This window comes from Chaetodon trifascialis, chromosome 15 (assembly GCF_039877785.1).
Source record: "Chaetodon trifascialis isolate fChaTrf1 chromosome 15, fChaTrf1.hap1, whole genome shotgun sequence".
NCBI classification, from domain to species: Eukaryota; Metazoa; Chordata; class Actinopteri; order Chaetodontiformes; family Chaetodontidae; genus Chaetodon; species Chaetodon trifascialis.
Window position 1 is genome coordinate 14,092,146 of NC_092070.1, and position 15,423 is coordinate 14,107,568.

The following is a 15,423-nucleotide window of genomic DNA, read 5'->3' on the forward strand; positions in this document are numbered from 1 at the left end:
CTGTCTGTCTGTGTATCTCAGATGTAGCCTCTCTCACTCTTCCATGCTATGTAACGACGTCCTGCGCAGGGCGTCAATCGAAGTACTGGTCATATCAAAAGGAGACATATTTAAGTATTAGAGCATAAAAGAAAGTGCAAAAAAACCCCACACCAAACTTTCTCTTTTATGAAGCTCATTATTTAATGGTGTATATAAGTATTTGATGCTGTTTAAATGTAAGATGTGATGTACTAATATAATTGTGTATAGTATTTCCTAGAGATGTTTATTTTCTATAAGATGGAATATGTTATTGCTTATAAAATGTTATTAAAAGAATCCATTGATGAAAAAAAATAACGTTTTTTGGGAATGTCACTTGTCTTAAGTTGGAGCATGCCGTTTTATTGATTTTCATGTCTCTTTGTTTGGAATCGATGACACAGCATCACTTTGTTTGAAATGTTTTTTGTAACGCCAATGTTAAATATACCAGCACCTTTCAATGCTGCTATGACCAATGCCTGCTCTTTTTGTCTTTTCTGAACATGCACGGACATGAACACACTGGGGACACAATTCGGATCAGCATATTTTCTCTCATCCTGTGCAGTTTAATCATGCTGCTGTGCAAGTGTTCACCAAGTCGAAGTACAATTATCAAAGATGTGTTAACAAACTCAAATCTTTGGTCATATTTAAAAGCTTTCAATCTGATATTAACTTAGTTGTTTATAAAACAATGCTGAAAAATAATTGGATTTAGGAAGAGATGAACAAGATTAATATATTTCAGCACTTTCCCCAAAACAGACATCTTCTACAAGAAGTTTTGTCCCATCTTACAAGTGAGCACATGACCTACTTGCATAATTTCAGTGGCAGAAGACTTTTAACTACTTTTATCATCGCCATCATGTTGCATCAAACTCAATTACCCCATTGAAACCAAAAGCACCACAGGAAACATTAGTCTTCTTTACAAAATGCTTTAATATTTACATCATAAAAGGATGAAGCCAAAGAACAAGGAAGAGATGAAAAGATGTCAAAGGACACATGAATAATACCTTCAGACATGGCTACATCTCATTCATCTCAACCCTTTGTCTTTCAGTCTTTCACATTAGTGACACACTATATAAACATACTGGTCCTGGGACAAAAGAAAAACATAGCAAAGTTTCTTTTTTAAAACATTTTACAGTCGTCTACAAAATATTCATTAACTGGGGCAAGAAACTATAATAAGTGAAAGAGCAAGTATTGCTCTTTATATGCTGGGAGCTACAAAGGAAAACCAGAAAAGGATTCACTACAGGCCGTCTTTGGAAAAAAATAATGGTCAACATTTTCAAATTGCCTGCATGACTTACGTAACTTGTTGCAAAAGTGCCAAAGGTTCATGTTGTAGTCTGAGCTGTCAGTGCCAGAATTGGACTCTGCCAATTTCTTTTGATACCATAATTGCACACGTGTGCAACAGTGCAAAAGGTCAACTGAGTCAGACGATGTGACGCAAATAAATTGATACTGTCTGTGTTGACACGCCATCGTCAAAAGCTCCCAAATACAACAGGTTAAAGGGAGGAAAATAAGCATTTATCACTCTGCTTATGCAAAATACTGCTTAATCAAAGTTCATACAGATTATAAATACATTTGAAAATATGTACACAGCAAAACAAAACAAAACAAAAAACGACCTCTATGAAAATAACCTCATAAAGCCATATTATTACTCATCTCATTGAAATCAGCCTCGCAGGGCTAGTGCAGATAGAGACACTGAGCTTGTGCAGCAGCATCACCGGTGAAATATGATTCAAATCAACTTCAACACCATTCGAACAACCGTGGTTTCCAATGTAAGTTTGGTTGTTCTCCAGAGATGCCTCACTTTGCAGCCAATCAGAGCAGCCCACCGCTCCAGCCCACTGAGCACCTGTAGAAGGTGCAACCATGTCGAAAAAATTGAGGGGTGGGATGATACTGAACAGATGCAGGGCAACTGTCTCTGTCATGCCACACACACACACACACATACACACACACACACACACACACACACACACACACACACACACACACACACACACACACACACACACACACACACACACACACACACACACACACACACACACACACACACACACACACACTTCATTCACAATGATCCATGATGGCTCCTCTCTGTGGACAAACTGTGGCATTGCAACGCACTCCCGCGAGGGAGATTCAGTTTGTAAGAGAGAAAAATGCTTCTCATGTTCTGGTAATGATTCACAGCAACAAGAGTGTGAACTCTAAAAGTGCCACCTGATGTGGGGTTGGGCTGGTGGGAGGGGGAATTGAAGGAAAATCCTGACAGTTTGATAAGAATCTGTGTAATTTAATAAATCTTTTTAATAGCTGCACGCCAACCAGAGATCGTATGGCTGTGTGTCTGCGAGGGGTTTCTTGTCTGTCTGGGCATTTTTGTGTATGTCAGAGATGCTTCTATATACAGTGTCCATGCATGTCTCTGAGCCCCTCCTCTCCCCCCCTCCGGTCCCTTCTTTCTAGCTGTTGGTGACGGTGGTGCCGCTGCCCAGCTTGATGATCATTTGCTGGCAGTCGTGCAGGGTCCTCTTGTCTCCCAGCTTCTCCAGGGTGCGAGCTGCGTCCGCCAGCATGCCCACCCTTTGACCAGGGGCTGACAGGAAAGAGGGGGGAAGGTAGCGGCATGCCAGCATCACGGCCTCAGCTTGCTCCCGCTGGCCTGGCCGCGTCTCGCACTCCTCTGTGTGCAAGAAACAAAACAAGAACGTCAGTGTGGAATTTCAGGGTGTCTTCAGCCACCACCAGCCAATCAGAATACGGTGCCGCCTTGTTCGATTACTGATGTGCAGTGAACAATTGAGCAAAATGGATGAGAATAAAACTGAAAGAAATTCAAGTATCATGAGCAGCAAAAAGCTAATAAAACCAAACCAACCAAATAAAGCCTGCAGACTGAATTACTTACATAGAGTAGGGGTAACAAAAAAGAAAAAAAAAAAGTCAACATAAGTACGTCCACACACACCTGTTTTGGCTCCGGGTGTAGCTCGGCGTCGCAGCGAGCGATCCAGGAGCTGATGTGTCCGGGTGGGACTGGCCCCTGCCATCAGCCTGGCTGTAGCTTCATGAAGGAACAACTGGAAAGAGATGGAGGGACAAGAGATGAGAAGAAGAAGAGGAAGAAGAAGAAGAAGAAGAAGAAGGAGGAGGAGGAGGAGGAGGAGGAGGAGGAGGAGGAGGAGGGGGGATGAGAGCAAGTGATGGTGACTCATACAGAGCGTTCGGCTCTACCTCAGAGAGACTTTGAATCCTTGTGAACAACGCTGCTAAACACTTGCCTCAGGGGTGTGTGTTTGTGTGTGTATGTGCATTGCAAGACCTCCCAGCTAATTTCCACAGAGATTTGTTTTGTGGACCACCTGCAAATATGTGCACAGGAAGTGTTTGTACACTTATAGGCTATGTGCTTCTCGGACACTGTTGCCATTTCGAATTTGCCTGTCAGTCTCCTACATGTCCAAACACACAACACAGGAGCTGCACAGGCGTGCTCATCTTGAGTATGTGTCAATCAGCCAGTAATCATGTTGTGTTTGGATGTCTGCTTGTGGAAATGAGGTTAGAGATCAGTCTAGACAAAGTTCCACTGTATTTTAGTTAAATGCCAAATGCAGCTAATAGTAAACAACCACCAGGTAAAATGTGGTGACTGACACTGTGACACATACTCTTCGCATTGCAGGTCTGAAGCTGTGCGCCAGCTTGCGTAGTGAGCTGAGATCTTGCTGGAAGCCTTGGAGCTCCGGCGGGGAGGCTTGATGGACCCCCGCAGGGCCGCTGGTACCCGCTGACCCTGACCCAGCAGGACCGGCTCCTTGCTGCTGCAGACGCCACACATTGGTCCTCATCACCAGCAGGAGGTCACACAAGAGCAACTGGACAACCTACAGAGAAAAGGACAAGAAGAGGCCTGAGACAGGAGACATTTCACTGCCAGAGCTCGTCACTGACAAAGCAACTGTTATTACACGGAGAGCAAAGCTACATGGAGGGAAAAATGTGAAAAGCACAAATAGCGTGCTTTTAAAATGTCTAATATCTGTTCAATTGAAATGTATGATAATGGTAAGTCAAACTAGAAAATTTCAGCTGCCATTCTCAAATATTTCTTTGAGAAATCTGCCTCAAAAACTATTTTATAGAGTTGATATAAACCATGAGTCATTATTTGCACTTCTAAAAACAAACACTGTATGCTCAGAATGACAGCAGATCAAATAAAACACTACAACAGAGCTCTACTCAAAGTTGAAGGGCATTTTCCACCTTCACTGAGAGCGTGTGCGTTCTGCTGTTAGTGGCCCAGCTCTGTGTTGCACTGCAGGTACATTGCACTCTGCTGAGACACACATGCAATGCAACTACAATGCACCACAGCTCTGGCCGTAGACGTATGCACGCTGTGAGCTACCTATCCACCAGCATCACCATCTGCTGAACGCCAGAGGGTAGGACACGGCGGTATCACACAGAGGAGCTGCTACGGGGGATTCACCGTCTGTGGTAAAGTGTGTGGCTTCGTATTGCAAAAAGCGTGCGTGCAAACTTGAGTGATTACGTGTGCGCAGTTTTCTGCATTTCTAATTTTACACACAGACACGTGTGGGGGCACATCTGTCACTGTGTGCACTCGCATGTATTTTTTTAAATATTTTAATGCGAATGCTGTCACCCTCACACAATTTTCCTCATAGGAATAATTGAAAAAAATCAACTTGACTTTAATGTGCACTCTACAAGTGTGTACAAGTGTGTGTGTGTGTGTGTGTGTGTGTGTGTGTGTGTGTGTGTGTGTGTGTGTGTGTGTGTGTGTGTGTGTGTACCTTGTCTAAACTGGAGCTGTGGCAGTGTGGTCCTAGGTTGAGGCTGTCTCGGAGCAGGGCGCTGGCCTTGTCGCTGTAGCTCAGACTCAGCTGGCAGTTTTCTGGCTTGGACAGCAGAGCCCGCACCGCCCTGAATATGTTCAGACATGCCTTGGGCAGAAGACTCCTGACAGAGCGAGGGGGGAAAAGAGACAGAGGACACAGGTTAAAGTAGTGGAAAGTGTGCCTGTGTGTGTGTTTTCTCCGCTTGGCATCAGAAGACGAGTGCAACACACTCTTAGGCTGGCTGCAAACGTTCTGGCATGCGCATGTCTAACTTACTCTGCATTCTGCAGACTGCGGGGCAAGTGCTCAACAGTCGGATACAGCCTTTCCGCCGCGGCGTCATCTCCTTGGAGCCAGTTGATGATCACCACGGCAACAGAGGACCACCACTTGGAGTGGGGATCGCAGCCTGGAAGTTGGAACAAAACAGTCAAAGGCGAGACACCCGCAGAGAAAAAAACATGCAAATATTTGAATCCCCCACTGCCCATTCTAACGTTTAACATGCATGAGAGTGTGCGCACACACATGCACACAGACAGCTGCTGTCTGTATTTTTTGACCTCTGAATCAATCTGTTTCTCCCCTCTGGCATAGTCACAACATGCTGAGAGAAAGCAGCCATTTTGACGACTCCCTCATGAGGGGAAACTACTTCATTTAACATTGGGCAACACACACGCGCGCGCGCACACACACACGCGCGCACACATACTTCTAACACTGTGTGAGCAACCTGAGGCTTTGCCAAGAAAAGTCTCTCCATTAAAATCCCTGCACAGCCTCCCTTCCCCTCCCACGCCCTCCCTCCTCTCAAGGTGATCACCAATTTGACAGCGCTGAAGATAGATGAAGCAATCTACTGGATGCCTCCCTTTCACCTAGCCCTCTTTCACTCAGATCAGTGATCAGTGAGGACAAAGGAAAGCGGCGGGAGGGTGGAAGTCAACCCAGTGGAAATCAGGCTACTCGATCTCAATAGCATAAAAATGAACTTTAGCTCACTGCCTCTTATTTTGCAAGCATATTAAGAAAATCAAACCGTCTGGGAAGGAAAAATGCAGGAGAAACAAATGCAATTTTCTCAGAGAAGATAAGTGATAATGAAGAAAGGAGCCCGAATCTACAGTTGAATGTGTTGATGTACTCGAGCAACAGAAGTGGTCTCAGTCAGTGAGTGTTAGTTTGCCAAGGTTTTAGAAGCTGATTTCGGGCTGGGATTCAAAAAGAGCTGCCATTAGTTGGCACTGAACAAGTGTGCTCTTGACAGAAGTGACAGTTGCCACCAGTGACTTACCAGTGACAGTGGCCATGTTGGAGCCGATCGCAAAGGACTGGGAGGTGGCACCGGCCGCATCTGATGCACTAATCAGCAGCTGGAGGTACTCCAGGGCATCAGCGTACTCCCTGAGGAGAGACACGCACTGAAGGGTTATTTTGCTGCCACATAAACACACGATCACAAGTTCAAATCTATTATTACCAAAGGTGTTCTTGAATTATTTACATTTATTTTTTATAGTCAATTATGTTGACCTTATTGTTGCTGTTCCACTTGTCTGTATCTATTCAGACCTAGACTGCGTCAAAAAGTAAAGCGACCATTAAAAATTCTAATTAACGCTATAAACGGTGTACAAGTTAAACAGATATTTGGAAGTATGTTTTGTTTTCTCACCCCTCGCCCTGGCTGGGGCTTTTCTCTCCACAAGGTTGGGCCACACAGTACAGAGCCTTCTCCAGGAGGTGTTCTCTAAAGGCCTGAGTCACCTGGGCCAGAGGATCCACTGTAAGAGCACCAGCACACCATTAACATGACAAATACAACTGCCTGATTGTGCCTGGGCGAAACAGGAGGTTTAGGCATTAGGTGACAAATTTTAAGAGGATTCATGGCAGTAACACATGGAGGGTGTACTTTGCACTGACCAGTGTTGCCAGCCTGGCTGTAGATGCTTTCTTTGGGTGTGCTGCGAATAGCCCAGTCCCCATCCACAAAGAAGCGGTGACCCAGCGGGTGACAGAGCCACTGCATAGCTGGAGGCACACTGCCACTGGACGACAGGCAGGCCTGGCGGGCACTGCTCAGGAACACACGCTGCCAGAAGAAAGCATAGTTTACTAATGGTGTTTTGGTTCATTGTAGTTCAGTGTGTGTCGAGTGGGTAAGTCCCAGAGTCATTAACAACTCAGTTTCTGTTAATTAAACACAGAAGACAAATGGACATCAGCTCAAAACTTGCTTGCTTTTTAAGTGCACCACCACACCACTTGAACTCTAAACCACCAACAGGTTGTGCAAGTATATCATTCTGACAGCAAGCAAGCAAAAACATCTGAATAAAACATGATATCAGCACAATATAAATTGTAGTAGACGGCAAGGCATGTGCTAACTAAGGGACTTACAGAGGTAAAATGCAGGATCCTTGGCAGGCTGGCTTTGACCCGTAGAGCTGCAGACACGTAGACCTCAGCCAGAGATGCTACAGGCAGACAGGAACCAGCACACTCTGCCAGGTTCACCGCACTTAGAGCCATGTGCACTGCTGAAAGGTGGCTACCATTCAGCTTACCTGTTTGCACAGACAGAAGACAGGAATTTTTTTTCCAATTACACAACTTTACAAAGAGCAGTCATGCACTAATCATGAAAAGCAAAAAAAGGCAAAGCAGTCTGCTAATAATTATGCAAGCCAAATGATTTTGCAACCTTAGTCTAAACCTTTTATTGGCACTGAATCAACATAAAGACTTAGAGCAAATAAGGGCAGCGGAGTTGATCTTTAATCACCTTAGATTCTGTCATTTGAATGCGCCACCCGACAGTGTTCAGTCAACTGCACAAATTTAGAAACAGAGTCTTTCTCCCACCAACCAACCTGTCATGTGTAGCTGGTGCAGGCGGTGGTAAACCAGAGCAGCGTCGCGGCTGCTCTTGCATGCATCCTCCTGCAGGGGGCGGTCAGATCGCAGCCCTCCAGCCCGGGCAGCCAACCAGCGGCCCACCCAGAGGCGCTGGAGGCAGAATCGCAGCAGGGACCAGAGTGCAGCACAGGCCAGGTCCAACTGGGAGGTGGGTAAGGGACGACCAAGAGCCTTTAGACAAGTCCACAGGTTCTGACTGGCCTGGGCAAAATCCCCCTGGGGACAATGAAAGAAATTGGTGATGATGAGTGAGAACAGATGAAAGGTGGTACCACCTGAGGAAGAATACAGGGACACAGATCTTTCTTCTGGAATGCGGTTTTCTTTTAAAAATTAGCAAACCGTGAGGATCAAAAAAAAAAAATACAACATACTCTTGCCAGGTCCAGGTCAGCCTGCTTCCGGTGCCTCCAGAACAAGACAGAGGATCCAGAGTGTGGTCTGGTTACAGGCTCTCCATAAACCAACAGACGAATCAGAACCCCAGACACCAGAACGCCATTCAGGAGCCACACTAGTATAGTTGGCAGCATCCAGTCCATCCAGCCCCACGAGTCCGCTACGGAAATCACACATTTTTTTTAACTGTAAAATCTTTGAATAGATCACATGAAAACCAGAATCTTACATAACAGCTCATTTTTGTGACAGTGGCTTCATTTCATACCTGCGATATCCACACCCAGGACGCTCCTTCCTGCGTGATGTGTGGCAGTGGCTGCAGCGCTCCCAGTCGAACTGCTGCCAGACGAGCAGAGCAGAGCAGCCAGAGGGTTGAGGGAGAGGAAGAGGAAGGTGAAGGCGCACAAAGCCATGCGTGAACGGTCCAACATGCCACCAGCGCTACCTCCTGCTGCCGGTCTGTCCAACACGCTCACATTCGGCTGCCGAGCAGAAGAGAGACATTTGTGCTACTCCATAGACAACAGTTTGTCCTGCTGCTGAAGCTTTATAGTTTACATGTGAGCTGCATACCTTGGTGTCCTCCCCCATTGGGCTGTCAGGCTCAGAGTCACTGCCACAGTGGGAGAAAGAGGTGGGGGAGCCCACGTCAGAGGCAGGCGGGGTGGGCAGCTCGTTCTTCACATCAGGCGGTGCATCCACCTCCATGGCAACCAGGTCCTTGAGAGACTCTGAGGAAAGGATGGGGAGAGCAGTTAGAGGATCAATCAGTGGTACAAAAGTAAAGACATCTTCACCCTTCAATTCCACTCACTTAGAGGACCTTTTTCACTTTTTCCCTTTTGTCATTTCAGGGTAACAGTCAGCTATCTGTAGATCTCATCACAGAAGGTCAACTGAATGACTTGCTTTCAAGGAGCTGAACTAAACTGCGGCGAAGCTGTTATGAAATAAAGACCAGCGAAAGACTTCAGGCACATACTGTTTTTCTGCGCTGCCATTTTAAGAGCCATGTTCTCTTGTTTGAGCTTCTGGTTGGTCAGCTGCAGGTAACGAATGTAGTCAATGGCCTTCCTCAGCACTGCCGACTTGTTGAGCTAAAGGAAAGCAGAGACATACAACAACACTATTAGCTTCGTCCTCCTCTTCTCAACGTTGCTGCTTGCCAGATCTCACAAAGAGCACCCCACATGAGGTACTCTCTCCCACCTTGGCCTCAGTGCCAGCCACCAGATCTTTGAGCTCAATGATTTTGTCATTAATGGAGGAGCGGTAGCGCTTCTCGATGGCGTTGTGGGCCGTGCGCTTCTCTCCCTTGTGCTGCTGGCCAGCTGGCTTGCCGCTGATGGCGATGCGGTTGATGGGCAACTTGTCAGCATCCACCATGACGGGCACAGTGGTCAGGATAGTGCCACCACCCATAAAGGCCTGGAGGTAAAGGAGGAGGCACGGGAGAGGGGAGGGATGGAGAAAGAGAGAAAATAAAGGATGAGTTACTAAAGAATGCACAGTAAAATCATACTTAAGTCTCAATCAACATTACTGTTTTAACTTAAGCTCACAGGAGTATTTGATCAGCACAGTTGTGATCTTACCAGTGACAGCCATGCCTTTAATAAAGTACACTGTATGATCTCTACTGAGCTGCACACAATGTGCCTACCTGCAGTGAAGTGCTCTGCACTGGGTTAGTGGTGGCCAGGGATGTGGGAGAGGCCACAGTCGTGACAATGCAGGGGTCATGCTTCAGAGTGGTCAGCAGCAGAGACTCAGCCTTGATGAACTGGGGCTGCAGCAACACCTGACACACACCAAGTACACATATACAGTCAACATATACAGTTCAGCTTTTGGTCACATAATACACAAACCACGGAATACAGAGCATTTATTTTTTTATCTATGAGTGAGGCTCATTCAGGTGCCAGTCAAACACTCTTACAGGTACTTGCTGTACGTGGGATGTGATGGTTTGGGCTGGCTGGCTTGCTGTCGTGGCCAGGAGAGGAGACGTGGTGGTCAGCCCTTGGAGCTGAGTCTGAATGGTCACTGGCTGGACACTTGGAGGAGAGGATGACAAGTTGGTGGTGGGTTGACTCACACTGCCAGGACTGCCAGCTGAGAAAGAATCAAACAAAATGATTTTCCTTCAGCCTCTATAAAATATACAAAATATCCATGACAACAGTCTCATTACCTGGAATTCTACTGAGCATGACGTGACTGCTAAATTGCTTTCACCTCGTGATTGCAGCAGCTTTTCCATGCAAAACTATCCCTGTATCCTTTATAAGCTGTTTGAACATATGAGAAATTTTAGTGACATCAGATTCCAGTGCTCAAAGAACAAACCTTTGCTGCAAATATGCAGTTGAACATTACACAAGAAACTACAGAGCAACCAATACACTGTATCAGTAAATGTATCAGCCACTATGAGCAAAGTCAAAGAAATCCAATATTCATTTTTCACTGCTGCGAAGCAGTTTGTAAAACATTTTTGTGATCTTTTCATTTCAAATAGCATGTCACCTGTTAAACCTGAAATAACCAACAACTAAGTGTCATAAGGCTGAACTGGTACAGAGAAAAACACGCTGGTATTGGCCATTGAATGTGAAAAAATATCAGATATTTGTATCAGTTTAAAAGCTGCTATACTTGACACTGCACAAGTCGTTATCTGTGAAGTTTTTTAGGCCAATAGGTGAACTGTAATCTCATTAGACATAAGTGACTCGTGGCAATATTCAGTGTGTCACTCTATGCTTCTTATCAGCTCCAGTGGCCTGACCATTGCAATCAGTTATCAATGTCAGGACTAGGGAATTTCCTCAAGGAGTAGTAAAAATTTATGGCATCTAAGACAATTCAGAAGCAGCAACAACACACCGATCAGGGTAAAGTTTTCAGTGGACATGGCTGCTGCAGGTGTATATATAGTACAATATGTACTGTGTACAATGGAATTTCCCAGACAAAGTATTTTCACTTTGTTCACAGACTCTCAAACCTGGGCAAAGTCTAAGTCTATTAGATTAGGACTCGATATGAGATCACCTTCGGTTGAATAACCTAGTGTCCTAGCACACACAAGGAGAGAATAAATACATCGAGTGGATTCATTACTTTTAAGAGTCAATATTATACAACACAGATTTACATAAATAAACACACTTTCTCTTTATCTATATGAATTCTCATTCTTCGAACAAAAGTTCACTTGCTCTCCATCTTGACACTGTTTACAGTATGTCAGTAAGCAGTTGTAAGGTTGGGACATGATGCTGTTGTGTGTGCTGTCATTCTGAACGGCCCAGGTGTCACCACTTTGTATCTCAAGAGTCAATAACACAGCTATGTATGCAGGAAAACACTGTGACAAAGACTGCTGAGAAGTATTGTTACAGTCTAACCACTGAAGATTCAACACTGACAATCATCCTATTGGCTAAAAAAAATGGAGCATTAATGGCTTCTATAAAAGCCATTTACTTGTTCACACTGTAAATACTAACACTGATTTACCTTAAAATTTTCAGATTTTTTCAAAGGACCTGTAGATATCCCATATTATCTACTAGGCCCCGTAGGCACTATTAATCCCTCATCAACATTAAACAGTGTTTACCTGTGTAGCCGTTCTGGTTGCTGTAGTTGGTCCGGGAGTGTTGGGGCTGAGTCTGGGCCTGAAGCTGTGTCTGCGCCGGTGTCTGCAGCTGAGGCTGTGGCAGAGTCTGCGGCTGAGGCTGCGCCAGAGTCTGCGGTTGAGGCTGAGGCTGAAGCTGCGGCGGAGTCTGGGGTGTGGGTGAGGTGAAGAGGGCCTGGGGTGCAGCGCTGAAAGCTGGATTCGGTCCTGGTGAGCCATGGGGTGAAGCTGCTTGGGCTGGGGCAGATGGGCTGAGAATGGGTTGGGGCTGCTCTACCTGGGGCTGTCTGAGGTTCTGAGCCTGCTGCGGGGAAACTGGCTGCTGCCTCTGAGTGGGGTTAGGCACCTGGGCCAGGGGGGACTGCTGGAAGGTGGGAGGCTGAAAGGTCTTATCTGGGGTGGAGGAACTACGGGTGATGGGAGGGCCCAGGAGCGCATCCAGGTGGGGGCTACTGCTTAGGATGGAAGAGGAAGATGTAGATGGAGGTGTTGTAGTGGTGGCTGGGGGGGCAGCTGAAGTGATAGATGGGGTCAAAACAGGAAGCTCTTGGGTGGGAGGGGGCCCTGTGTATGGAGGGTTATCAAACAGTCCTCCAAACTCCATGTCCTGGTTGCTGATGAGCTGTAGCATGTCTGAAGAGGGAGAGAAACCAGAATCACCATCACTGCTACTGACATTAAAAACATAAACATAAAAAAGTAATAAACCAGCCAAACTAAAAACAACTAGATCTCCTGCATTTCCATCTGTATTGCGAGTGACCCATGCATCAACGCACATGTACCATGTTTATGTTAGAATTGAACAGAGAGAGCACTCAAAAGTAAGACTCATAATAGCAATAGCAATTCTGTGAAACATAATCTTCACTGTGTAAAAAATGATGAAAGGTGGAAGCAGCATAGTTCAATTCAATTCAATTCAATTTTATTTGTATAGCGCCAAATCACAACAGAAGTTGTCTCAGGACACTTTCCATATAGAGCTGGTACAGACCAAGCTCTTTTATCTACAGAGAACCAACAAGTAGGATAAAGAGGCACCACTTTATCACAGTTTATAAGCACTTTCAAGCTACATAAACAAAACATTTCCAGATTCTTGAACCCTCTATCAACACATCCAAATTGTGACTATAAATTTAAAATGTGAAAAATAATGCTAACCAGATTCCTCTCACCTGCAGCAATTGGCGTCTATTTGCACATTGTCCAAAACTTTAAAGACTTTGTAGGAACTCTGCATTTTGATTTATGACAAATGACTGTTGGGGCAGCTTAAAAATGCTAAAAATAAAGGCAATTTTTGCTTTGAACAAATTTTGATTTCTTTTCATTCTAAATGGGTAAAATAACAAAACCATATTCATGGTGCATGCTGATATTCACTTCGAACAAACACGGTCTTGTGGACAACACAAACACCACGCACACATATACTTTACTGCACTACATTTAATTTTCACCAACTTGTGCAGTCAGACTATTTACAGTATTCCTGCAGCTGTGGGCCAAAGTACAAAAAAAATGATAAAACCTGCACATGTACTGTGACAAACATATATGAAAGTCATGAAACTAACTTGATTACAGTCTCACAACTACCAACATGGAAGAATGGAAAATGTTCCAAAAAGTATCAATGGAATATACTGCAAAAAAAATAATAAATTAAGACAGTTCGAGTGTATGTTGTGTCTGCAGAGAAACACAGCACCCTGGATTTGTAATCCAGTGTTTTGTATGAGGTGATCGCTCTTGACCAATCAGAGTGCGTCTCGGAGACTTGCTATGCCGATCAGCCCAAGACACGGAAAGAGAGGGAGCGCTGTCTGCGGCTTCGCGCGAGGTTACCATCGAGCAGCATCACGAGGGGTTACTGTCGGTCAAATGTAGGAAGCGGGCGAGCACGGCTGCAGGATATGTATAACAGAGTATAAGACAGCGGTGCTTTTCATAAATACACATGTTAAATATGACTGGAAAACATCTCGTGAAGCAAATTTGACCACTTATATATGTTAAATGTTTGCTTTCCCTAACACTCCTGACATTACGTCAAACGAGTAATGCGACCAAAACACATGGATTAACAGTTGAATTGCTATGAACGTATTAATATATGCACGTGGTTTTTATTGTTTTTGAAAATAATATAACATGAAAACAAACGTTAAAAAACACGCGTTCGCAACAAAAGTAAGAAAAAGACGAAACGTGTCAAAAGAGTGTATCGTTATAAGAATCTCTTTATTTTTTTTGACAAAGATATGAGAAATGTCAGTTCGGTCAATTGAGGCACTGTGAACCCACCAAGGAGGAATGAACGGCAGTAACCTCAGTCTGTGGAGCAGGCTGGGGGCGGGGCGCGCTCACGACCATTTCCCAGCACGTTAGCCTCACCTACTAGCTTAGTTCTAATTATTGGTTCGTCTTAATGTACAATAAGATTAAGGCGTTGAGTTGTGATAGTGCAAGACACACAATTGTAAACAACCTAACTAGGTCACCAGTTGTTAGCTCAGCTAACCTTCTAAGAATACTAGCCTAACGGTTAACGTTAGTTTGTCAAGCTAATGTTAGCTGTTTTAAGCTACGCTGCGAGCTAACGACACAACCATTAACGTGGGTCACTTGAGGTGCTTCAAGATGGTATAAATTACGGTTTTAGTCTATATACTAAATGCAAAACACGGGAGGCAAGTTGTACTGAGAGGTGAAACACACATGACATGCAGAAGGTAGCGCTAAGTTACAAGCAGTGTTATGGGGTTAGCTTTTAGCAAAAAGCTGCCAATCATATTTATTTCCTTACCGTCAATGTCGCTTAAGAGGGCCGTGTCAATATCGCTGGGGTCATTAAGCGACAGTGTTGGATCCAGGTTATCCAACGAGGGATCGTCAAAAGACAGGCTGTTCATCTTTGCACTTGTGTCCGGCTTTCCAATATAGACTTGACTCGCTGTGGAACCGCTCAGAGGGAAAAATCGGAAAAATTCTCACGTCCCTACATTTGCCAAAGCGTCAGATCCAAAGTGTACCTCAAACACGCGAAAAGCGAGCTGCAACTTTTCACTGATGTGTCAACTAGCTACTCATTCCTACCCCCATAATTGTCCGGGGAAACTTGTCAAACCAAGACAAACACTGAGGCTCATTCAATACTAACATGCTTACGGTGGTTGCCGAAAGAAACCACCGAGCCGACGGTGATTGACAGGCGCGCCATCCAATCACTGCCTTTGAGCCAGATTCCCACGTCCTTGTGTCTCAGGGTTGTTTTGATTGTTTGACTGAAGAGGAGTATGGCATGTGGAACATTATGCCATATTTTTATAATACGACAATTTACAGTGAAATATGGTTATTTATGTACTCGTCAAACCGATACAATGACTCCAGAATACATATATTGATTTATTAGAAAAGTAATGGAAAATAATTGTCTTCTGTGTGTAAATATAACATTCTTTATATATAAGAATTCAT

The 15,423-nt window shown here is 44.8% G+C and overlaps 1 protein-coding gene across 1 annotated transcript; it reads right to left on the bottom strand.

Annotated features, from left to right (window-relative positions):
- Positions 1-955: 955 nt before the first annotated feature.
- On the bottom strand, positions 956-15,100 carry srebf1 (sterol regulatory element binding transcription factor 1). The gene is made up of 19 exons (XM_070980204.1): positions 14,750-15,100; positions 11,917-12,567; positions 10,228-10,403; positions 9,949-10,086; positions 9,495-9,713; positions 9,268-9,382; positions 8,859-9,016; positions 8,551-8,767; positions 8,258-8,442; positions 7,838-8,099; positions 7,365-7,531; positions 6,885-7,053; positions 6,634-6,742; positions 6,253-6,362; positions 5,232-5,364; positions 4,911-5,076; positions 3,756-3,971; positions 3,053-3,164; positions 956-2,767 (listed from the first exon to the last, which is right to left on the bottom strand). Exons 1-19 carry the CDS (start codon positions 14,853-14,855, stop codon positions 2,547-2,549), a joined length of 3,630 nt encoding a protein of 1,209 aa, XP_070836305.1. The 5' UTR covers positions 14,856-15,100; the 3' UTR covers positions 956-2,546.
- Between the last annotated feature and the right edge of the window lie 323 nt (positions 15,101-15,423).